General features: G+C 55.2%; 1 protein-coding gene across 5 annotated transcripts in view; it reads left to right on the forward strand.

Annotated features, from left to right (window-relative positions):
- The window catches only part of ADGRL1 (adhesion G protein-coupled receptor L1), a 50,368-nt gene that overhangs the window by 4,579 nt on the left and 21,479 nt on the right, over nt 1-24,310 (forward strand). For 4 of the 5 annotated variants that reach the window (XM_070463018.1, XM_070463020.1, XM_070463021.1 and 1 more), the window contains exons 2-4: nt 14,288-14,452; nt 18,854-19,067; nt 23,879-23,988. In XM_070463018.1, coding sequence (XP_070319119.1) covers nt 14,383-14,452; nt 18,854-19,067; nt 23,879-23,988 — 394 coding nt within the window. In that variant the 5' untranslated portion in view covers nt 14,288-14,382. Of the gene's footprint in view, nt 1-14,287; nt 14,453-16,413; nt 16,442-18,853; nt 19,068-23,878; nt 23,989-24,310 lie in introns of those variants that run through there. The other variant, XM_070463027.1, reaches the window with a different exon arrangement.

Consider the following 24,310-nt stretch of genomic DNA (forward strand, 5'->3'; position numbering starts at 1 on the left):
GTGTTTGTTCGTTTATTGTCTGTCTTCCCTGACCAGGACCCAAGCTCTTGGGGAATTTGTTCCTGGTTTGCTTTTAGACGCCAGGTTCCTAGACTCAGGCCGGGCCCACAGTAGGCGCTTGAGAACTCTTAGCTGAGTGAATGGAGGAGGGGGGCACCTCTCAAAGGACAGAGGCCCCAAGGGACTCCCCTTCCCTGGCTTTGCACATTGAGGGGTCCCTGTAGACCCTGGTCCTCTTGGGGAAGCCAGGGCTACCCACCAGGGGCCAGACCAGGCCAGCTCGGCACCTGTCCCATGCACCCACTTGTGAGGCAGCTCCCTGAGAGGGCCTCATGGGTGCCCAGTGTGTGAGGGTGTCCCTGTGGGCAGGCATGGGGTAGTGTGCATATAGGGTTTAGAGCCCAGAGGGTCATGTGGGGGCCCCCGCCCTTGCTGGGGGTAGGAGTGTCACGGTCAAGGCCTGAGCAGCTTTGATCCAGGGGGACACTGACTCAGACTCTCATAGGATGATGGGACCCCCCACCCTTGTTTCAGATCCTAGGAAATCAGCCAAGCAAAAGCCCCATCTGCCGCTCACCTCAGCTCAGTGCTCAGTCGCTCAGTCATGTCCGGTCCATTGAGACCTCATGGACTGTGGCCCACCGGGCTCCTCTGTCCATGGGGTTTTCCAGACAAGGATACTGGGATGGGTTGTCATGCCCTCCTCCAGGGGATCTTCCAGACCTGGGGATTGAACCTGCGTCTCTTGCGTCTCCTGCATAGGCAGCTGGGCTCTTTACTACTGTGCCACCTCCTCCCACACCATCCTCCCCCAAATCCAAAATTTGGGGAAGATAAAAGTTGCAATAATTAGATGCTCAGGCTAAAAATAGCCTTGTTCCCCCGCTCCCCAAAACTAAAAACAGCCAGGGCCTTTCCCTCCAAGGCTAAAAATACCAGGCAGACCAGGAAGCCAGGTGGGTGGTCCTGTCTGGGGTCAGGAAGGTGAGGCAGACAGGCTTGGGGCCCAGGGCAGGGTCTCCCAGCCATGGCATTCCTGACATTGGGGCTGTGTCATTCATTCTTTGGGAGGAGGCCTGGACTTTTCAGCATCCTTCGCCTCCACCCTCTACACTCTGGTATCCAGGAGCATCCTCCCACCCCCGAGTTGTGACACCTAAAAAGGCCTCCAGATTTTGCCAAACAGCCTTGGGGGGGGGGGGCGCAAAATCATGGGCCCTCCCAGGTGAGTACCACTGCTCTAGATCAAGGGTCTGCAGACTCCATCTGTGAAGACCCAGGCAGCCAGTGTTGGAGACATTGGTGGGCTTACCAGCTCTGTTGCATAAACTTCTTCTGCTTCTTCTCAATCCTTTGAAAGCAGCCAAGCTCATTGGCCAGGGGCAGTGCCCAGTTCATAGGTGGTCAACTCCCACCCTGGCAGACCCACCCACCCTTTTTTGCCCCTGGTGATGGAGGTCAGGGTGCCCTTGAATGCACCCTCATCAGCAGAGGGGCGAGTCTGGTGGTGTTTGTCCCTTTCACCTCCCTGCCCACACCCCCTGCCATTCCCCTGTGCCCACTCTCTCACTGGTTGTCAAACACACTGGCTCCCCCCTGAACAGCCCCCGGGCCTTTGCACAAGCCGTGCTTGCTGCCTAGAATGCTCTTCTCCTCCCTGGGCACCTCTGTGGCTCCTTCCTCACCTTCCCAGAGCTTTACTGACATGTCTGGCCTTTCTCCATCACTGAATTTAACGTTGCAGAACACACACACAGACAGACACACACACCACTAGTACGTCACAGGACTGACTTTTTTTAGTGTTCTTTATGTCTGGCTCATTCACAGCTATCTCTCCATACCTCGATCAGTGCCTCACGCATAGTAGGTGCCTCTTTTAAGAGATGTGTAGGGACTTCTGTTGTGGTCCTGTGGTTAAGATTCAGGCTTTCACTGCCATGTTCCCAGATTGGATCCCTGGTCGGGGAAACTAAGGTCTCACAGGATGTGCAGTATGGCAAATAAATGAGAGAGTCATGTAGAATTGCTGAATATTATTTCTAAGCCCACAACCACCATTGTGAGACTTGCGTCCCATTTCCCCAGGGAAGAGGCAGAATGCAGTGGAGGGACCGTGGTGGGGGCAGGGGGAGTTGCATCGTCACACAGCCTAAAGTGGGCACAGCTGGAATTTAAACCTAGGACCCTGAGACCGGGAGCCTCTTCCCTCTTGCCCCGCTGAGCCCCATCTCCCCCGCCCTCTGGTCTCTGCCCCTTCACTGCCAGCTTGGTGGTAGCAGAGGGCGCTGGAGCCTTCTTCCGTGTCTTCTGCCACAGGCCCTGGCTCCCGTGGCTTTTTTCAGCACTGCTCTGCAGTACCTGGGGGCTTCCCCGGTGGCTCAGCAGGAAAGAATCCACCTGCAATGCAGGAGACCAGGGTTCGATCCCTGGGTTGGGAAGATGACCTGGAGGAGGGCATGGCACCCCACTCCAGTGTTCTTGCCTGGAGAACTCCAGGGACAGAGGATCCTGGCAGACTACAGTCCATGTGGTCACAAAGACTTAGGCACAGCCGAGTGACTAGATAGCAGCTACAGGACTTGGAGTGTACATGAGGCTTGTGACAGGTCAGGGAGCACCTTGGGGCGGAAATGGGTCTCGGGTCGCCGTGGTACCAACCCGCTGTGGAGAGGAGCATCCAAGAGGTGGCTGGATGGCCTGTAAGGGAGAGCTTCCTGGTGGAGGAGGCTTCCCAGCCCGAGGCCTGGAAGGGAAGGAGGGATAAAGTGGAGGGGAGTCAGGGAGAGTTTGTGAAAGGAAGGGACCCGCCATGAGGCCAGAAAGAAGGCAGGCAGCTCAGAAGGGAGAAGGAAAGACATTCCCTGGCCGGGCAGGGAGACAGGACGCAGGTCCTGGGGGCCAAAGGACTGTTTTGGATTTATGTTTCTACTTGTGCACAGGGCTGAGGAGGCCTGGGAAGGGGTGAAGGCCCACAAAACAGGGTTAGAATGTTTAGCATGCGCTCCTTCTGGCTGCCTCGTAGGTGAGAACTGTGGAGCGCAGGCAGGAAGGGAGCCCAGGCCGGGGGGAGGTGGGGGCGAGGCCAGTGTGGGTCGGAGGCCAGCTGTCAACATGAAGGCTTGGGATGGGGCCTTGAGACCTTAGAGAGGGACCCGTCAGAGTTGACATGACTTAGTGGATGACCAATTGGAAGGCAGAAGGAAAGGAGGGGGCGGGGAAACTGCAGGTTTCCGGTTCGGACAGCAGGGTGGACCTAGCCAAAAGAAGAGGGCGGGGGCGGGAAGCACCTTCTGCTCTCATCCTCACCCCCACACACATACAGAGTCTCATCCCCCCTGGACTGACTCCGGGAACGGCTTGTACCCACTCGGTCTCAGGGTGGGCCTTCCCTGGTGGTCCAGTGGCTGGGACTCTACACTCCAATGCTGGAGGCCTGGGATCGATGCCTGCTCAGGGAACTAGACCCCCATATGCCACAACTCAGCGTTCATATCCTCAACTAAAGATCCCACATGCCGCAACTAAGACCTGGCCTAGCCAAATAAGCTAAATATTAAAAAAGAAGCTCCGCCGCTCCCACCTCACTCCCGCAGGCCCTGCTCTCTCTGCCCCCTACACCTGCCCTCACCCCTTCCCACTGTCCTCTTTCTCTCTGGACCAGAGCCGCGCTCTAGCACATTCCTGCCTCAGGGCTTTTGCGTGTGCTCTTCCCATGGCCTGGATATTCTTTCTTCAGTAGCTCGGTGGTTCACCTCCTCATGACCTTTGCTAAATTGTTACCTACTTGGCCAGGTGTTCCCTGACCACCCCATCTATGTTTGCATTGACACATATTCCCCACCGCGCGGCTCCCCCACCCCCCACCCCCAGTCTTTCTGTGCTACGAGTCTATTTTCCTCCAAAGCACTTGTGACCAGTTGGGAACTAGGTAACTACCCCCTGAATGCATGACCTCTTCCAAGGGTCTGTTTCATCTTTGTTCATTAAACGAATTAACGAGAACGCTCTCCTCACCAGAACTGGGCATGCAGCAGAGAACCCGGCCAACCCATGATGGACTATTCCTTGATGGGATAAATGGACTTTCAACTGCAGAGCCCAAGTCCAGTTAGGGGAGGAAAATGTGAAGGCCCAGTGTACCGCCAGTGTGGGTACCAACACAGTCCTGGGGGGCGGAGCCTTTTGGAAGAAGAGGGCACAGCAGGCAGGAATCCTCTGGGTATGTGGGTGAGAGATGGAGGGGGTGAGGAAAGAACAGTCCAGAGCAGAGAAGGTGGTGAAAAGGTAGCAGGAAATCCAGGCCTGAAATGCCATGTCGCAGCCTCTGAGGCAATAGGGAGCCATGGAGGGTTGTAGGCAGGGAGTGATGGTGGAGTTTTCATTTTGCCAAGAGCACTCTGGGCGCAGGATGGAGATCAGAAGGGGCGGGAGTGGCAGATAGATGTGGAGACCAGGGAGGAGGCATCCATGGAGAAAGGGAGGCTTTGAATGGTCCCACCCCCGCCACTCCGCTGCTAGAGCGACCTTTTAAAATTTATAGGCAGACGAACCCCACCCTGTGGCGCCGACGTCTAGTGGGAGAGAGATAATAAGCAAATAAGTAAAACGCATGGCGGGCATGATAGGGATGAGTGCCGGGGAGAGCAGGATGCAGGAGTGCTGGGGCTGGCAGGACCTCCCAGGGCTGGCAGCGTCTGTGTAAAGACCTGAAGAAGGCAAGGGAGGAGCTTCGCACGTCCCTGGGGAGGAGGGACCAGCCCGAGCAAAGGCCCTGAGAGGGTACTGCCCCTGGTGCTAGTGAGGGAGGAGGAAAGGTGGACGGAGGTGAGGGTAGGGACGATGGGCCGAGCGCACAGGGCCCTGTGGGCCGGAGAAGGACTTTGCCATTTGCTCTGAGTGTGGTGGGAGCCACGGAGGGTTCTGAGCCAAGAGGGACCCTGTGGGGATTCAGGTGCTCACAGGCGCCCTCTGGCACCTGTAGGGGGAATAGGCTGGGCTGCGAGGGTGGAGGGCAGGAGAGAAGGGGGAGGCGGTCGGGCTGGACCAGGGAGGGGACCAAGGCGTGAGGACAGAGTGAGCAGATGCTGAAGGAGGAGACGCAGGAGCCGCTCTGGGGATGGGAGGAGGAGAGGTTCTTGAGCACCTCGGAGGATTCAGGCTGCTCTCTGCTGAGATGTTGGAAGATGCAGGGGTGGAGCTAAGGGTTCAGTGGGGATGCTGGCCTGACCCCAACCCCGGAGCCCACAGCCCCTTCCTGAAGGAGGTTATGTGCCGGACGCTCTCTGGCGCTGGCTCCATCTCTGTGACAGCAGTCTGTTAGTCCCAGAGTTGGGATGGGGAAATGGGCTCAGAGAGGCCAGGAGGCTGGCCTGAGAGCACATAGCACGCAGCAGGTTCAGGCCCAGGAGCCAAGTCCCTGGCCTTATCCCAGGGCCTGCCGCTTACTCACTCTGCCATGCCCGAGGGTTCCCTGGAGGAGGCGGGCCCCTGGAGCTGGGCTCTCCGACTGCTGGGTTTGGGGAGGACTCAAGGCTGTTGAGGAGGGAGCAAGAGTAAGGAGACTTGTTCTCCTGGTGGTTCTGCTGGTGGTACCCCCCCTCCAGGCATTCAGACTCCCACCCACTCAAGCACAGCGGGTTGCCATGGCAACCGCACTCTAGGGCAGGCTCGCAGCGCCCCCTCTCCGCCAGCAGCCGATTCTCCTCCTGTCGCCCTCCCCTGCCCCATCCCAGGGCACCTGAGGACAGAGCCTGGGCCGCATCACCCGCCCCCAGGACGCCCCTGCTTTTGCCCCTTGACTTGAGACTGACGTGGGGCTCAGGCAAAAACAGAGGCAGGTGTGGGGTCAGTGGGCAGCCTGCTCGACCTGGGGGTCTAACACACCTGGGGCCCAGTCCCCCCTCTCAATGTGAGGGTGGCGAGCCCTGTTTCCCATGGGTTAAATTGGGAAACTCAAGTTTCCCAAACACTCAAGTTCCCTGAGGCTCAAAGTGGGGACAGATGCAGGTGTGGGCTCACCTGACCCCTATGGGCATGCCCACTTCTGAGGCTACTCAGGCCTACAGAAGCAGTGCAGGCCCAGACGAGGGGCCTCTTGAGGGCCCCTCGGTCTCCCTAGCTCCCCGTGATCAGCCTGGGGTTCCATGCCCCCTTGCCATTCGGGTGCCCTTGGGATCTCACTTTCCTCTCCTATAAAATGTGGGTATGCGCCCCCCATCCTTACTAAGTTCTTACGAGGATTAAATGAGATACAGGCGAGAAGTGCTTGGAATGGGACACGGAGCTGTCAGCCGCTGCCCCTGGCCATCGTGAGTGGTTCTGGCAAATGGAAGGTCCCAGCCGACCCCCCACACCCCATAGCAGAAAGGTTTTCCTGAAGTTTTGAGGCTCAGGGCCCATCTCCCATCTCTGCCTGCATATCACCACCTGTCCTGCCCTGATGCCCTGTGTGAGTTCGCTGGGGCTGCTGTGACAAATACCCCAGGCTGGGTGGCCTTAACAGAAATGGATTGTCTCCCAGTTATAGACACCAGAAGTCCAAGATTGAAGCATTGGGTTGGTTCCTTCCAGGGGCACAGAGAAAGAACCTTTCCCCCAGCTTCTGGTGGTTTGCCAGCAGTCCCTAGCTGGAAGGCGCATCACACCGATCTCTGCCTCTGTCTTCACGTGGTGGTCTTCTTGGGTGCCTGTGGGTCTGTGTCCATGTCCTTTTTATGAGGACAGCAGTCTGATTGGATCAGGGTCCCCCCTACTGGGGCTTCCCAGGTGGTTCAGTGGTCAAGAATCCACCTGCCAAAGCGGGAGAAACAAGAGACGAGGGTCTGAGCCCTGGTCTGGGAAGATCCCCTGGAGAAGGAAATGGCAACCCACTCCAGTATTCTTGCCTGGGAAATTCCATGGACAGAGGAACCTGGCGTGCTGCAGCCCATGGGGTCGCAAAGAGTCAGACATGGCTGAGAATGCGCGCACGCGTGTACACACACACACACACACACACACACACCCCACCCTAATGACCTCACTCATTTTAACTTGATTACATCTTTATCTCTAAATAAGGTCCCATTCTGAGGTGCCGGGGGATAGGGCGCCAGCGTATCTTTTCTGGGGGAAATACAATTCCATCCACCCCAAGGCCTCAGGGCTGGTCAGGCCTGGATCTCCCAGGCGGTTCCCACCTCACCACGTCTAAGCTCACTTCCTCACTTAGGTGAGCACCAGGTGGCAGGAGAAACTCCCCAGGGCCGAGTGGGAGTGCAGTCAGGCCAGGAAGAGAGGGAACAGAACTGCAGTGCCCAGCTCCCCCTGCTCCAACCCTGAGGTGGGGACAGCCCTGGGGATGCCTGGGCTTCGTGGGGGAGCTGCTCCAGGGGTGGGGCTTCCGGGAGCAGCAGCAGCCCATGGGGAGCACTTTATTTGCCCCTGAGGCAAGGAGGCCCAGTCTGTGTGGGTCAGGCTTGGCCGCTAGGTCACAGGGCAGATGCCCTGTCTAGCCGTCCCCACCACCATTCCTGTGTTCACTGGTAAATATTTGTTTGTGGACCTATTATACATCTGGGCTTCCATGATAGCTCAGTGGTAGAGTCCGCCTAGTAATGCAGGAGATACGGGTTCGATCCCTGGTCCAGGAAGAGCCCCTGGAGAAGGAAATGGCAACCAACTCCAGTATTCTTGCCTGGAGAATCCCATGGATAGAGGAGCCTGGCGAGCTGCAGTCCATGTGGTCGCAAAGAATCACACACAACTGAGCAACTGAACAACAAGTAGTACTGTACATCTAAGGGCCAGGAGACAGCCTCGGGAGCTTCCCGTCTTGGAGGCGGGGGAGCAGTACAAAGGGAATCCACCAGGGGACAGGTCAAGTCACGGGCAGTGACGTGATCGGTGGGTGTGGGGCGACAGCGCAGCGGGGGCACCTTGTGCTCGCTGCACCCCAGGCGTGGCCCTGCGTGTTCCCTGGGTGTGAATTCACCGTGCTGTGCAGCTCCCCTCAGCAGCGGCCCCGTTTTACTGAGAGAAAAACGGAGCCGTGGGAGGTTTCGGGGCGGTGGGGGGATGGGACAGGCGGGTGCTGACTCCCAGAGGCCATGGTGCAGGGTGGTGGGGCCCAGCTGCACCTCTGAGGAGGGGACGTGAGCTGAGATCTGAGGGACGCCGGCCAGGACTGCGTGGTGGGAACCAGCGTGGCCAGAGGAGCAGGGAAGGGGCGGGAGTGTGGTCTCACAGGACGTGGAGGGGGAGCCCTGGCAAGGATTTAAGCAGGGGAACAGTGTGTTAAGATTCTTTTTTTTTTTTCTTTTGGACTGCACCACGTATCTTGTGAGATCCTGGTTCCTCAACCAGGGATTGAACCCGGGACACGGCAGTGAAAGCACCAAGTCCTAACCACTGGACCGCCAGGGAGGCCCCAAGATTGTCTTTAAAAAGTCCCCTCTGTGGAAGAGACTTACGCACATGGGGGTGGGAGGGGTGGAAGGACAGGGTGGGATGAGTGAAGACAGTAGCATAGAAACATACGCACTACTGTATGTAAGATAGGCAGCCAGCGGGAATTAGCTCTGTGACTCAGGGAGCTCAGATCGGCGCTCTGTGACAACCTAGAAGGTTAGGATGGCGTGAGAGGTGGGAGGGGAGCTGGGGAGGGAGGGGATGCATGTATCCCTATGGCTGATCCGTGTTGATGTATGGCAGAAACCAACCCAATTACAAAGCAATTATCTTTCCATTAGAAATAAATAAATTGAAAGAAAACGTCCTCTCTGTGAAAACAGCCTAAGTATCCATCAGTGATGAATGGATAGGAAATTCCCTGGTCATCCAATGGTTAGGACTTCACACTTTCACTGCCTAGGTGTTAGCTGCTCTGTCTTGTCCAACTGTTTGCGATCCCATGGACTGTAACCCACCAGGGTCCTCTGTTCATGGGATTTCCCAGGCAAGAATACTGGAGTGGGTTGCCATTGCCTTCTGCATTCACTGCCTAGGGAGCGGGTTCAATCCCTGGTCAGAGAACTAAGATGCTGCAAGGCACATGGCACGGCCAAAAACAAAACAAAACAAAATTTGACACATACAGGCTACTATTAAAATAGGTAACTAATAAGGACCTACTGTATAGCACAGGAAACTCTATCAATACTCTGTAGCAGTATATACAAGAAAAGAATCTTTTTAAAAAGGGGATATATGTATATGTATAATGGATTCATTTTGCTGTATACCCGAAACTAACATAACCCTATAAATCAACTATATTCCAATTAAAAAATAAATTTTTTATCCAAATGGATGAAGAAATGTGGTCCATTCGTACAATGGAATATTACTCAGCCAGAAGGAGGAACTCAACTGACACACTCTTCCACCTGGGTGAACCTCAAAAACATTTTGCTGAGTGAAAGAAACCAGACACAAAAGGCCACTGATTATCTGATTCCACGTGTATGCGATGCTCAAAACAGGCAGATCCATAGACACAGAAAGCAGATGAGTGGTTGCCAGGACCTGAGGGGAGCGGGGAGACAGAATTCTTGACTAGCAGGTACCAAGCTTCTGGTGGCTCAGATGGGAAAGAATCTACCTGCAGTGCAGGAGACCCAGGTTCGATCCCTGAGTCAGGAAGATCCCCTGGAGAAGGGAATGGCAACCCACTCCACTATTCTTGCCTGGAGAATCCCAAGGACAGAGGAGCCTGGTGGGCTACAGTCTGTGGGGTCACAAAGAGAGTAGGATACAACTGAGCGACTAATGCACACACAAGTTTCCCTTCCGGGCGATAGAAAAGTTTTGGAAATAGATCAAGGTGCTGGTGGCACAGCATTGAGAATGTAATTAATGACACTGAAATGGATACTGAAAAATGGTTAAAATCACAAGTTTTACATTTTATATATATATATGGCTTCCCTGGTAAAGAATCTGCTTGCCAAGGCAGGAAATGCGAGTTCAGTCCCTGGGTTGGGAAGATCTCCTGGAGAAGGAAATGACAACCCACTCCAGTACTCTTGCCTGGAGAATCCCATGGACAGAGGAGCCTGGTGGGCTATAGTCCATGAGGTTGCAAAGAGTCGGACACAACTTAGCAACTAGACAACAGGGTGTGTGTGTGTGAGATACCACAATCTTTTTTTTAAAGCCCCTCTGGATGCCAGGGGGAGCCTGGGATGTGGGAGTGGAAGTTCTGGAGGGCAGCAGGGAAGGGATCAGGGCTCTTTGGTGAAAATAGGAATGCCCAGATCTGGAGGACAGATGCCAAGAATGGACAGACAGATGCTGGGCTGTTCTGGAGATGCAGACCCCAGACTTACTCTACTGAACTGGCTGTGGGGGTGAGGGAAGGGGAACCCCCAGATTTTGACTCCTGGGATTCTGACCCAAGTCCCTGGGAAGATGGTGCCAGGGGAGACCATGCCCTGAAATGGGGAGTTTGGTCGGGCCTGGTCAGGCTCAAGGTGCATTGGAGATGCAGACAGAAGTGTAGATGTGAGGAGAGAAATGGGGCTGGGATTCAGAGGCGGCAGTTGTCACGTGTCCGGATGGTGTCTAAAGGCATGATGGCGGTGGAATCCCTGAGTGGGGTGTGGAAAGGGAAGAGGGCTGAGGTCCTGGGGTTCCGGGGAGCGGGGACAGCCCGGAGGAGGAGAAGAGCCAGCTCCTTCATGGATGCTTCCTGACCCTCCTTACTCTGGGACAGCATCCTCTGATGGGCCCATGCTGGCTTACTGTGTGTGCAGGCTGTGGTCCTTACAAGAACCCTGCAGAATGGAGAAGGAAATGGCAACCCACTCCAGTATTCTTGCCTGGAAAAATCCATGGACAGAGGAGTCTGGCGGGCTGAAGTCCATGGGATTACATGACTGAGTGTGTGTGCACGAGGGTGGAGGGAGATGGGTTGGTAGCAATAAACTGGTAGAACTAAAATAAAAAGAACCCTACAGAAACATGGTGCCAAGGGAACTGGGGGGGTGGGGGATGGGGGGGTGGGGAGGGCCCACTCAGGGCCTGGGGGCATGAAATGACAGAGTCGGACCCCAGACCCATGTTGGCCAGCCGTACCAGATGCCAGAGCCTGGCATCCGGCAGCTTCTTCAGCGTTAACCAGACGCTAACCGGTTTAACTCCCTAAGGGGGCCAGAGGGAGAATGCTGACCAGTTAAACTCCCTAGGGGAGAGTCAGGGAGGGGAGCACCCATCAGCCTAGCATCAGTTCCCCACTCCACCCCGAGTCTGGAAGGTAGAAGATGGGGGTGGGAATGAGGTGATGCCCCCCTCTGTCGCCCCGGACCATGTAAAATTGTAGAATGCTGCAAAATGAAACTATCCAGGTCCACATCTGGACAGGGTTGTGGGATGAGAGAGATGGTTGTGGGCTGAGGAAGTAGAGGGGAGAGTTTGCTGAAGGCTGGGAGCTGGAGAGGGTCCTGGGGGTTGGAGTGGGGGAGTTGCACTGGGAAATTACTTTTCATTTTTCATGAGAGGAGACAGGCCTGGAGGGACATCCTGCCCCATGAGTGAGCTGCCCAAATCTTTATTTCCTGAGAAGCTGTGCTGAGTCCCTGCCCTCAACTGGCTCATGGTCTAGTGGGGAAGGCTGACAATAGACCTGCTTATACAAAAAGGTGATTTCAGGGCCTTCCCTGGTGGTCCAGTGGTTAAGACTCTGCGCTTCCACTGCAGGAGTCAAAGCTTCGATCCCTGGCCAGGGAACTAAGATCCCACAAGCTGCGCAGTGTGACCAAAATAAATAAAAATAAAATAAAAACAGGGCTAAAGGATGGCGAGCGAGGTTAGCAGGAGTGGTGGGGGCGGTCAGGGTAGGTTGCTCTGCTGGGGTGACCTTGAGGTTGAGCCTTGAATGATGAGAAGCTGCAGCAGGTGATGGGGGTGCTGGGAGAGTGTTGCAGGCAGAGGAGCAGCCCAGGTAAGGGCTCAGGCCGGAAGGAAGCTGGAGCTCCTAGGACCGGGAGGAGGGTTGGATTGGAGAACGTGATGGCACCAGGTCACCAGCAGCCCCTAGGTCCTGGGTCCAGATTTACATCATTAAATGATGGCCTTAGCGCGGAGTGGAGGCAGCGAGGCTGGGAAGAGGAAGAGGCCAGGACAAGCCTCTGGGGGCAGCAGGATGGTGGCTTGGGCCTGGTGGTGGCCCTGGGAAGTGGGCAGATTGACAAGGTACTTTGGAGGGAGGCAGAGCCCATGGAACTTGGTGGAGGAGCTTATGAAGGGGAGGGGAGCAGAGGAGTTGTAACTGAGGAGGATTCCTAGGTTCAGGTTCTGAGACTGATTCAACGTGGAGAAAGGAATGGCAACCTACTCCAGTATTCTTGCCTGGGAAATCCCATGGACAGAGGAGCCTGGCAGGCTATAGTCCATGAGGTCACAAAGAGTTGGACGTGACTGAGCAACTGAACAACTGTTCAACATTCAGGCCTGTTGTGGAAGCAGGACCAAAACAGTGCAGTGATCTCTGCCTGTGGAGGGGCACATCCATTAAAAAAGAGAAATAGTTACATTTGAACCAAGGTCTAAAGGAGGCCAGGGAGCAGAGGAAGAAGCCATGTGAATAACTGGCAGGCAGAAGATTCACCCGGAGGAAGTGACTAGTGCCAAGGCCCCGGGGCGGGGTCTGGGCTGCTTGAGGAGAGCAGGAGGCAGGAGTGGGGTCAGGGAGCCTACTGGGCTGGTCGACAGGCTTTCGGGAGTGAGGGTGGGGAGGAACCAGTCGTCAGGGCTCTCTTGTGAGATTCCAAACTGTAAATAAGAGGCTTGGAAAGTATGAGGTTGTCCCTGGTGTTGCGCCCATAGGACAGACTGGGGGGACGGGAGTAGAGGACAGACCAAGGGTTTGCGCACTAGAAGTGAAGTGAAAGGTGCTCAGTCATGTCCAACTCTTTGCGACCCCATGGACTCTGCAGTCCATGGAATTCTCCTGGCCAGAATACTGCAGTGGGTAGCCTTTCCCTTCTCCAGCGGATCTTCCCGACCGAGGGATCGAACCCAGGTCTCCCGCATTGCAGGTAGATTCTTTACCAACTGAGCTATCAGGGAATGAGAGCCGGTTAAAACATGGGGTGCTGGAATCTGCCTGGTGGTCTAGTGATTAATAATCAGCCTTGCAATGCAGGGGGTGCAGATTCGATCCCTGGTCGGGGAACTAAGATCGCACATGCCACAAAGCAACTACACCCACGCCCTGCAACTACTGAGCTGGTGAACCACAACTAAGAATGCAGCCAAATAAATAAAAGAGAAACTATTTAAAAAAAAAAGAAACATGGGTGCTGACCTTCCTCAGAGAAGGTACATTTCTAGCAAGGTCGTGTCCGGGCTGCTGCCCCTGGACTAGGGTCATGCTTGGAGAACCAGGGTGTAGATGAAGCAAAGGACCAGGCGTGGAGATCTGGGTGTCCCATCTTGACAGTATCCCGGGGGAGACAGAAGCAGTGAGAAGAGGAGAGGCTGGAAGGGAGAAAAAGTGGTCAGAACCTGGCTCTGTGCCCTCAAAGCCGCTGTGCCCGGGGAAGGCAGACTGGGGAAGGGGAGGGCTAGCATGGGAGGACACAACTCCCACCCCTCTTCCAGCTTCCCCAGCTCCCCCAGGGGCTGCACCCACCCCTCACCCCGCCTGCCTGTCTCCAGCTCACCCTGAGGGTCCCCCCGAGAGGAAAGAGGGGACTTAGTCGTCCCTGGTCCCTGATCTGTGGCGCCAGCCAGCTGGATTCTAATTAACTTCCAGAGCCAGAGAGACAGGAAGCCAAGGGGCTGGGGGTGGGGCCCTGGACTCCTGCCCAAGACCGGGAGGCTGCAGGTCCGGGCCAAGACGCCTGGGTCCCCCACCCTGGACACCGTGCTGGATGAGGAAGCTGGGCTAGGGGAGACAAACTGGCAGGGTCTCGATTTCAAGAGGCTTCCAGAGGGTTCTCCTCTGGGATGGAGATGGGCTGCCTGGGTGCAGGTGGGCTCTTCTTAGCTGGCACTGCCCGAAGAATTACCCCAGCCACCTGGAGAAGGGGGGCTGGCAGACCTCAGGAGGTGCTTCTGGGAGATCCAAGGTGCCCAAATGGGTGGGTCCACCTGTTGGGGTGGTGATGGGTGTACAACATGAGCCAGAGGCCTTGGAGGGGTCAGCCTCTGGCCCAGGGGTGCTGGCTTGAGGGAGGTTCATTGACCCAGCCCTCTCGGGGTGGCGAGCTAGAGGCCCTCGGGCACCTGCAGACAGAGAGGGGACCTGCCCTCCTCCTCGGCCCACCCCTGCCCCCCGCCTCACTCTCCCTGTCCTCCACAGGCTGGTGGACCAGGCCGCGGTGCCCACCTGGTGATGCAGGGCGGGGCCCCCTGCACAGCCCACTGAGAGCCGAGCACGCACCCCTGGCCACCACCATGGCCCGCCTGGCCGCTGCGCTCTGGAGTCTCTGTGTCACAGCCATCCTCGTCACCTCAGCCACCCAAGGTAGGTGTTGAGGGGGCCGAGGCAGGGGAGGGGGGAGGAAACCCCGAAATACCCCCGACCAGGGCTCCCCTGGTGGCTCAGCGGTAAATAACCTGCCTGCCAATGCAGGAGACCTGGGTTTGATCCCTGGGTTGAGAATATTCCCCTGGAGGAGGGCATGGGAACCCACTTTTTGCCTGGAGAATCCCATGGACAGAGGAGCCTGGTAGGCCCCGGTCCGTAGGGTGGTAAAAGAGGGGGACATGACTTAGTGACTCAACAACCACAACCTCCTGATCCCTTGTTAGAGAATCAGGCCCCCACCCAGCCTCAGTCTGGCAGAATTGGAGCAGATGAAGGCTTGGTGATCACACACCCTGATTCAAGAGGTCCCCAAATCAGCCCCTCACCTCCCAGCCCAGAGCTCCCAGGCTCGTCCCACCTGCGGTCCTAGAGCCTGGGATTTGGGCTGTGGCCTCCAGGACCAGGACCGGTCTTCCTGGTGAGACGATGCCCTTCTGTCTCTTGTGTGTGTGCGCGTCTCTCTGTGATTACATCTCCGAGGCTCTCGCTGGGAAGAAGGCTTAATTAAAGCATGCCCGCTGACGTTTATTTAAAAACAACTAATTATCCAGCTCGGCCCTATGCCGGCCCCGGGATCCCGCACACGCCACAATTAGTGCCCGGAGCCTGCCCGCCCACCCTCGCCCAATTACTCAATTACTGTCCCCACGGTGGGCCCAGGCGGGGGCAAGGGCAGCGCGCAATGAGAGGCAGAGAGAGGAGGCCCGCTGGCCTCGCCCTCGCCCTAGGGGTGCCCCCTGCCCCACCCTTCCCAGCCCTGTCTGGAGGCCGCTGGTGGTGGGCCCTGCTCCCCAGCGCTCCCTCACACAGAGAGCCTCAAAGGTAGAGGGGGCATCGTTCAGCCGTGCCATCAGGCCTTGGCACTGCTCCGGCCAGCTGGCGCCCTCTGCTCCCACAGCACCCGCGTTCTCTACCCGTCCAGGTCCTGCCCCACAGCCCCAGCTGGGCTGGGCGGGGCTGCTTCCACCCCCAGACCCATCTGAGCCATCTGAGCCAGCCCTCCACCCCCAGCCTCCTTCCCAGGCCCAGGAAGGACTAAAATTAGACGTGGGAGCAGATGGCGCTGGAGGAACACATGTAAAACTTTTTCCCAAGTGGGACTCAACTCACCCCAAAAAACCCCTAGGGCCTGGCTGCCAACCCCGTTGGGCCCCCAGCTGGCATCAGAGGGACTAGATCACAGCAAAGGGGGCCCGTCTGTCTCTGCTGCCAATGTGCAGTGGGACTTTCTCTTGATCCGCCAGTGACAGTCTCCACGTTGGAGGCTTGGGACCACTCTGCGCATCCCTGCTTCCCTCGGACCCCCGGCATAGGCCTGGCTGGGACCGGTGTGCAAGAAGGTGGCTGCCCCGGCAGGCGTGGATGATGCTGAGCCCACTCTGTCCCACAGAGACGAGCTGCCTTAATCATCCTCCTGACAGTAGTAATCAGGGGCCTGTCTGCTCACTGCAGACCAGTTCCACTGCACCCCCTCAGCAGAGGCCCATGGGGTAGGCGTTGTCGACTCCCTAGAGAAGGAGTAAGGGCCCAGGGGTGGTCAGTGAGTACATTAACCCACCAGCCAGGGAGTGGCTGTGCTGGGATCTAAACCCCAGACCTGGCTCCTGAGTCCCAGCTTGCAGTCCCTGAAAGGCATAGGAAGGGAGCTGACATGTGACAATGCAACCCCTCCCAGAGCCTGGCATGCCTGTGGCAGGTTCTTCCATTGTCATGGCAACCCTAGGAAGTTTCCCAAGTGAAAGCCAGGGGCCCCCTCCCTGGGATGCCCTCACTGTCCACAGCACCTGCTTCAAGAACATCTTCTAGCACAGAAGCCTCCCAGTACAGCCCTGGGCTGTGGTTTGCCCATTTTACAGATCCGAAAACTGAGGCCTGGCGAGGTGCCAGAAGCAGCTGACCAAACAAGAGTGTGCATGAGAATCACGGGTGGGTATACCCATTCACCCCCAAGATTCAGGATCAGCAGGCCAGGGTCTGGGGGCACTCAGAATCTGCATTCTGAACACAATGCAGATATGCCCGGGGCCACACCGGGAGAAACCCTGGCCCAAAGGACCCACCTGACCTGTCAGCTGGGAAGTAGCAAAGCCAGGCTATGTGGTTTCTTCCAGAACATTGAGGACATTCCCTTCTACACCCTCCCTGCTCTCTGCATGGGGGTGGTGCAAAGTTAGAGAAGTGCCCCAGGCCACTCTCAGCTTTGAAGATTTGCCTGAAGGATTCATAAAATTCACAAACACCATTATTGCTGTTTACTCACTCAGTCGTGTCTGACTCTTTGGGGACCCCATGGACTGTAGCTCTCCAGACTTTGCCACTGAACCACAAGGGAAGACCGTCCCTTGCGGTTATAGTTGATTACTGGTGGCTCAGATTGTAAAGATTCCTCCTGCCAATGCGGGAGACCCAGGTTCGATTCCTTGGTTGGGAAGATCCCCTGGAGAAGGAAATGGCAGCCCACTCCAGTATTCTTGCCTGGGAAATCCCACGAACAGAGGAGTTTGGCAGGCTACAGTCCGTGGGGTCACAAAAGATTTGGACATGACGTAGTGACTAAACAACAACGTAGCTGACTATAGTGAACTGATACAGATGAAAATCAGCCAAGAGAAGAGGGGCATGGGGCAACACCAGGAAAAGTTCTGTGCATGGGGGTTCTGGTGGTTCCCTCCCAGGGCAGACAGCAGGAACTCTCTCAGCAACGATGAGCCACACCACGCATGTTATACTGCTAACTGGGGAAGCTCTTCTGAGCCTTGGTGTCCAGAGTCTCTTACTGAGGCTCAGTCACATAGACATGGCTGGCCTCAATCTCCAGCCCCTCCAGAGGTCAACTGATGCATGACCCTAAACGCCTACCTGAAACCTCATAGTTAGTGAACTAACTATTAATAGTTTGCTAGGACCGTCCTGACCAAGTACCACAGACTGAGGGGTATTCCCTCCCAGTTCTAGATGTCCCAGATCAAGGTGTCAGCAAGGTTGGTTCCTTCTGAAGGCCACCGGGCTCTATTCCAGGCCCTTCTCCTTGGCTCATAGATGGTCATCATTTTCCTCCCTGCATCTCCACGTTGTCTTTCCCTCTTTGTGTGCCTCTGGGCCCAAATTTCCTCTTTTTATAAGAACACTGTATTGGATTTGTTGTTGCTGTTCAGTAGCTCAATCACGTCCGACTCTTTGCAACCCTATGGACTGAAGCACACCAGGCTTCCCTGTCCTTCACCATCTCCCAGAGTTTGCTCACACTCATGTCCATCGAGTTGGTGATACCATCCAACCATGGCATCCTCTGTCAACCCCTTCTCCTTCTGCCTTCGATCTTTCCCAGCGTCGGGGTCTTCTCCAGTGAGTCAGCTCTTTGCATCAGGTGGCCAAAGTATTGGAGCTTCAGCTTCAACCTCAGTCCTTCCAATGAGTATTCAGGGTTGATTTCCTTAGGGTTGACTGGTTTGATCTCCTTGCTGTCCAAGGAACTCACAAGAGTCTTCTCCAACACCAGTCTGAAAGCTTCAATTCTTCAGCATTCATATTGGATTCGGGCCCACCTTAGTGGCCTCATTTTAACTTGAGTACCTCTGTAAAGATGCTGTCTCTAAATCTGCCCGTATTCTAAGGCAGGGGTCCCTAGCTTCTGGGCCGCAGACCAGTAGTTGTCCATGGTCTATTCGGAATCAGGCTGCAGAGCAGGAGGTGAGAGGTGGACCAGCAAGTGAAGCTTTATCTGTATTTACAGCTGCTCCCCATCATTTGCGTTACCACATGAGCTCCGCCTCCTGTCAGATCAGCAGTGGCATCAATACTCTTACAGGAGCATGAACCCTACTGTGAACTGTGCATTCAAGAGGTCTAGGTTGCACGCTCCTTATGAGAAACATCCCCAAACAATCCTCCCCATACCCCTGTCCATGGAAAAAATTGTCTTCCATGAAACCAGTCCCTGGTGCCAAAAAGGTTGGGGACCGCTGTTCTAAGATATTTGGGGTTAGGGCTTGATTTCAGCATATGAATTGGTGGAGGGGGGAAGACCTGATTTAATCCATTAACAGTTCACACAGGCTACCCTGGCATGGCTCCAGGCCCCCAAGTAACTCTTCTCACAAAGGACACTACAAGGGCTCACAGGGCACCTCCCAGGAGCCAGACTCTTTTTGGGCTGGGCTAATGGCCTTACTACACAAGTAGGCGCACCGAGAAGCCCATTTCACAGATGAGTAAACTGAGGTTCATACAGCCTGCAGCCCGATACAGTCAAGCTGGAGGTGGAGTCTCTTCAGTGGGGGTCTGTCCCACCCCTCCTGGGCCTGGTGGTGACCGACTCCCTCCCCCTTCTCCCTACAGGCCTGAGCCGGGCTGGGCTCCCATTTGGGCTGATGCGCCGGGAGCTGGCATGTGAAGGCTACCCCATCGAGCTGCGGTGCCCGGGCAGCGACGTCATCATGGTGGAGAACGCCAACTATGGGCGCACAGACGACAAGATCTGCGACGCCGACCCTTTCCAGATGGAGAACGTGCAGTGTTACCTGCCGGACGCCTTCAAGATCATGTCCCAGAGGTGAGGGGCTCCAGGAGAAAGGGGTGGCAGCAGTCCCGAGGGTCCCCAAATAAGGTGCCTGTCCTCTGCGCACCCCATGACCAGCGCACCCTTTCCCCTTCACCCTTCCTTGTAGGCATTCGCCATGTTTCCTGAGCAACTACTAGGGGCCGGGTCCACGCAAACAGCCAGTAGGACCCAGCCCATCCCCCGCCAGCCTATCACCTCCCCAAGCTCTACCCTTCGCCAAAAGCCCGTGGCCTCCAGATGCTCATCCCAAGATTAGCGGGGGCTTGCAAGTAAGAGCCATGGCAGGACAGGGGGAGGTGTCAGAGGAGCTGAGGGATAGCCCAGAGGGCTTCCCTGAGGAGGTGACATCTGAACATGGATGGCAGAAGGTTATGTGCTTGTGTCAGAGGTGTGTGAGAATGTGAGGGAGTGAGTGAGTATGAAGACTGTTCCTTTCTGTAAGTGTGTGTTTGAGTCGGGGGGGTGTACAAAGCTACACACTCAAGCCAGACCACCTGGAGCTAGTCAACTCTTCCTTCAGATTTTACCCAGATTTAGGACTTCCCTGGTGGTCCAGTGGTTAAGAATCCCCCTGCCAGTGCAGGGGACACGGGTTCGATCCCTGGTCCAGGAAGATCCCGCATGCCATGGGGCAGTTAATGCCATGTGCCACAACTACTGAAGCCCGTGCGCCTAGAGCCTGTGCTCTATAACAAGAGAAGCCACCACAATGAGAAGCCTGAGCCCCACAACTAGAGAGTAGCACCCATTGCCGCAACTAGAGAAAGCTAGCACACCGCAATGAAGACCCAGTGCAGCCAAATTTAAAAAAAATTTTTTTTTTAACCCAGATTGATTGTGCTTCCGCACCAACCCCCCCATGGCTGCTTAGAGCCTCCTCTGCCCCTTCTCCTTGCCTTCTCTTGCCTGCCTGCTATAGTCTGTTCCCGCCATAGCAGCCAGAGAGCGCTTATGAGCACTTGAGTCGGGTTCTGCCCTCCTATCAGATCCCTCCTTGGTGCCCACCTCACTCAGAGCAAAAGCCTAAGTCCTCCTCAGGTCCACAAGGCCCTGGACATTCCGCAGCGTCCTCTCTAGTCCTCACCTTCTCCATGCTCCTCCTCACTGGGTTTCAGTTACCTGGCCACTCCTTACACTCATCACCCATCTTCTGCTAGGGCCTCGGGACCTTTTGTGTTGGCTGTTCCCCCTGTCTGGAATGCTCTTCCCCAAAACCCACGTGACTCCTTCCTGCCCTTACTCAGGTTCTTTCATTTGAATTATGTTTTTTGCTGCACCCCGCTACTAGCACGTGGGATCTTATTTACTCGACCAGGAATTGAACCCACGCCCCTCTGCATTAAAAGCACAGAGTCTTAACTGCTGGACCGCCAGAGAAGTCCCCCATTCAGGGATTTTTTTTTTTTTTTTTTGCCTGACTAGCCTCTTAATGAGGTCTACCTGGCCACACTCTAAAATCACAGTGCCCTCGCCCCACTTGCCAGCCCCTTCCCTGTTTCTCTCTCTCCTAGTCCTGACTTCTGCCCACAGTTCCATTGGCTACATTGCCTCTTTATCATGTCTCCCTTGTGTCTTCCCTCCCTGGGCTGTCAGCCCCACAGGGAAAAGGCGTGCTGTCTGTCACCACCGTGTCCACAGCCAGCTACACCGCAGGCACTCACTGAGTTTTTGCCAACTGCCTGAGAGAGAGCAGGGTTCACTCCAGGACCCTGAGCAGAAAGCTAGAAAAGGGAAGGAGGCCTGGGGGCCAGCTCCACAGCTCCTCGGGGATTCTAGAATACCTCACTGGATGGGGTCATCAGAAGCCCTCTGAGAGCTTGGGGCAGGGAATGGCCGTGGTCAGGTGGCTCAGGTAGGTGGGCTGGACTGGAATCACTTCATTCACTCCCTTCCACCATTTCTTTCTCAAACATCTACTCTCGAGATATCCCTGGTGGTCCAGTGGTTAAGGCTCTGAGCTTCCACTGCATGGGGCATGGGTTTTATCCCTGGTCAGGGGCTTCCCAGGTGGTGCTAGTGGTAAAGAACCCACCAGCCAATGCAGGAGACACAAGAGACACGGGTTCGATCCCTGGGTTGGGAAGACCCCCTGGAGGAGGACACAGCAACCCACTCCAGTATTCTTTGGGGACTTCCCTGGTAGCTCAGACAGTAAAGAATCTGCCTGCAATGCAGGAGACCTGAGTTCAGTCTCTGGGTCGGGAAGATCCCTGGAGAGGGGAATGGCTGCCCACTCCAGTATTCTTGCCTGGAGAATCCCCATGGACAGAGGAGCCTGATGGACTATACTACCTAGAGTCACATAGAATAAGACACAACTTAGCACAGAGAAATAAGGTCCACGTGCCTTGCGCTCATGGCAAAAAAAACTATTTCCCTGCAGCGATCTTCTTCTTCCCTAATTTTCATCTCCCAACACCCCTGCATGGACCATCCCAGTCCAGCCTCCCTTTTCTCCTACCCACTGCCTCTCCAGATTCTCCCTGCCTGCTTCACTCAGACCAGCCTCGGGGTCTGTGATTTTTTTCCGCCATCTTCCCAAGTTGCTTTCACAGAAACTCGCCTAGTTTCCAACACTCATGGGGTCTCAGTTCTGGGGTAGGGGGGTGGGGGACACAGTAGTGCAGTCACTGGGGCCGAGGGAACGTGATGAGGCCACTGCCCCACCATCTTCACACATGGAGACTACGTTAGTTCAGGGTCCAGCTCTGTGACTCTGACAGAGACACCCCAGAGTAAGCACAGTGACCTAAACAGGATCGGCTTCCCAGGTGAGGCTAGAGGTAAAGAACCTGCCTGCCAATGCAGGAGATGTAAGAGACGCAGTTTCTATCCCTGGGTTGGGAAAATCCCCTTGAGGAGGGCATGGCGACCCACTCCAGTAGTCTTGCCTGGAGAGTCCTATGGACAGGGGAGCCTGGGGGGTTACAGTCCACAGGATTGTGTAGAGTTTGACACGACTGAAGTGACTTAGCTCACACACAGAATCAGAACTGAAAAGACCCTCAGCACCTGCTTCTGTCTTAGTACTGAAACCCTGCCCCCCACTTCCACCCTGGGGCCAGTCCCTTAAAGGCTATATCATACCCACTCTCACCTCCCAGGTTAGAACTCAGTCACAGGCACTTCCCAGCAGCGGAGGCTGGACATGCGGTTTTTCCAGGAAGGCCAGCATTTCTATGTTTCTCTTTTTGTTTTCATGGAGGCGAAATCCACATAACAAAAGATTCACCATTTGAAAGTGAACAGTTCAGTGGCATTAATTACATTCACGATATTGTGCAGTCCTGCCTCTGTCAAGTTCCAGAACATTTTCATCACCTCAAAAGGAAACTCCGTCACCCTGAGCAGTTACTCCCCATCCCTCTCCCCTCCCCTGAGCCTCTGGCAACCACTCATCTACTTTCTGTCTCTGGATTTGCCTGTTTTGGACATTTCATATAAATAGAACTGTGAAACACGTGGCCTCTGGGGCTGGCTTCTTTCACTGAGCGTGATGTTTTCAAGGCTCATCCATGGTGTAGTATTAGAGCTTCCTTCCTTTTTTATGGCTGAATAATACTCCATTGTGTGGATAAGCTGTGTTCCGTTTATCCACTCATTCGTCAGTGGGTTGTCTCTACCTTTTGGTGATTGTGTGAATGATGCTGCTGTGAACATTCACATACAAGCATTTGTATACAAATATACCTTCAGGGTTGCAGTAGATGAATGCACCTGCTTTCAGTTCTTTGGGGAATAGAACTAGTTCTTTGGTTCATAGGTAACGAAGTCTCTGTTTAACCATCTGAGCTCAGTGTTATATATATTTTTTAATTTATTTATTTTTAATTGAAGGATAATTGCTTTACAATATTGTGTTGGTTTCTGCCATACATCAACATGCATCAGCCATAAGTATACATATGTCCCCTCCCTCTTGAACCTCCCATCAGTGTTATATTTTTGAACAAAGGAGTTGAGGGGTGGGGGTATGAGGAGATGCTCATGAGTTAAGCACTCATTGGTTAGGAGCAGGACTGAAGTGAAGACACAGGAGCCCCCTCTGCCCCATACCTGTCAGGAAGCCCCCGCACCAAACCACTTCTTACACACCCACAGTCAAGTTGCTGTCCTGCCCAGCCAAGACTCGGCCTGCTCCAGGAAATGGAGACCTTGACCGTGGGTATAGACAGCAGAGAAGAAACATCTTTTTGTTGTTGCTAAGTAGACTTCCCATTACATGGTAGCCAGACTCCTGAGAAGTTGACAGGGACTTGGGGGAGTTCCGCATGGGGAACCGAGGATGGTTTCAGCATGAAGGGACAACTCTGCCCCTCTCTGGCCGCAGAGCCTCATGGCAGCTCTGTCCAAAAGTGGGACATATCAAGACGTGGTATGAGGCGGCAAACACTGAGCATTCCATCAGTAGCATGTTCACAAAGATAACCACCTTATATGTATGGCTTCACATCTTATTGAACAAACAACAAGTTTTATGGTCAATTTATGGGGGAAAAAAAGACATAATGGCACAGGTGACACTCAGGATGAAAGTGATGAAGGGTGACGAAAAACAGCTTATGGAGTGACCCCTCTGGCATAGCCCTGAGCTTCCTGCTGTGCCAGGCCTGAAAATAGAAGAATCCTATCTGGAAGGAGAGAGCAGACAGGAAACGGAAAACAACACCCACATAAGGCCCTTGGCATGGTCTCCATGGTTCCTTCCCAATGTGGAGATGTCCATTCCTCTCCTGACCCTGGGCCTCCCCTGCCCAGTTCCAGGCTCGTCTTTTCCCAACCCCCCCATCTCTTCTCCACAGGTGTAACAACCGCACCCAGTGTGTGGTGGTCGCTGGCTCCGACGCCTTTCCGGACCCCTGCCCCGGGACCTACAAGTACCTGGAGGTGCAGTACGACTGTGTCCCCTACAGTGAGTCATCTTGTTCCTCATGCGACACGGGCCCTTCCCTCTCCCAGAAGCAAGTGAGGAGGAGACACCTTGACACACACACACACACACACACACACACAAGGCCCATTTGGGGCCAGGAACACAAGGGATGGCTGGACCTGCTCCCTCCCTCACAGACACCCTTGTCCACACTGCTGTCTGCCCCACCCCACCCCCACCCTTGACTCTGTCCCCATCCACTGGACACCTTCTCCAACTCTTTTTACTCTGGTCTGCTCACCCTGCTTCTTCACCTGCCCTTGGCTTATTTATACACTTCAAGGCACACTTGTCTCTCCTC

Source organism: Odocoileus virginianus, chromosome 3, assembly GCF_023699985.2.
Source record: "Odocoileus virginianus isolate 20LAN1187 ecotype Illinois chromosome 3, Ovbor_1.2, whole genome shotgun sequence".
In the NCBI taxonomy this organism is placed as follows: Eukaryota; Metazoa; Chordata; class Mammalia; order Artiodactyla; family Cervidae; genus Odocoileus; species Odocoileus virginianus.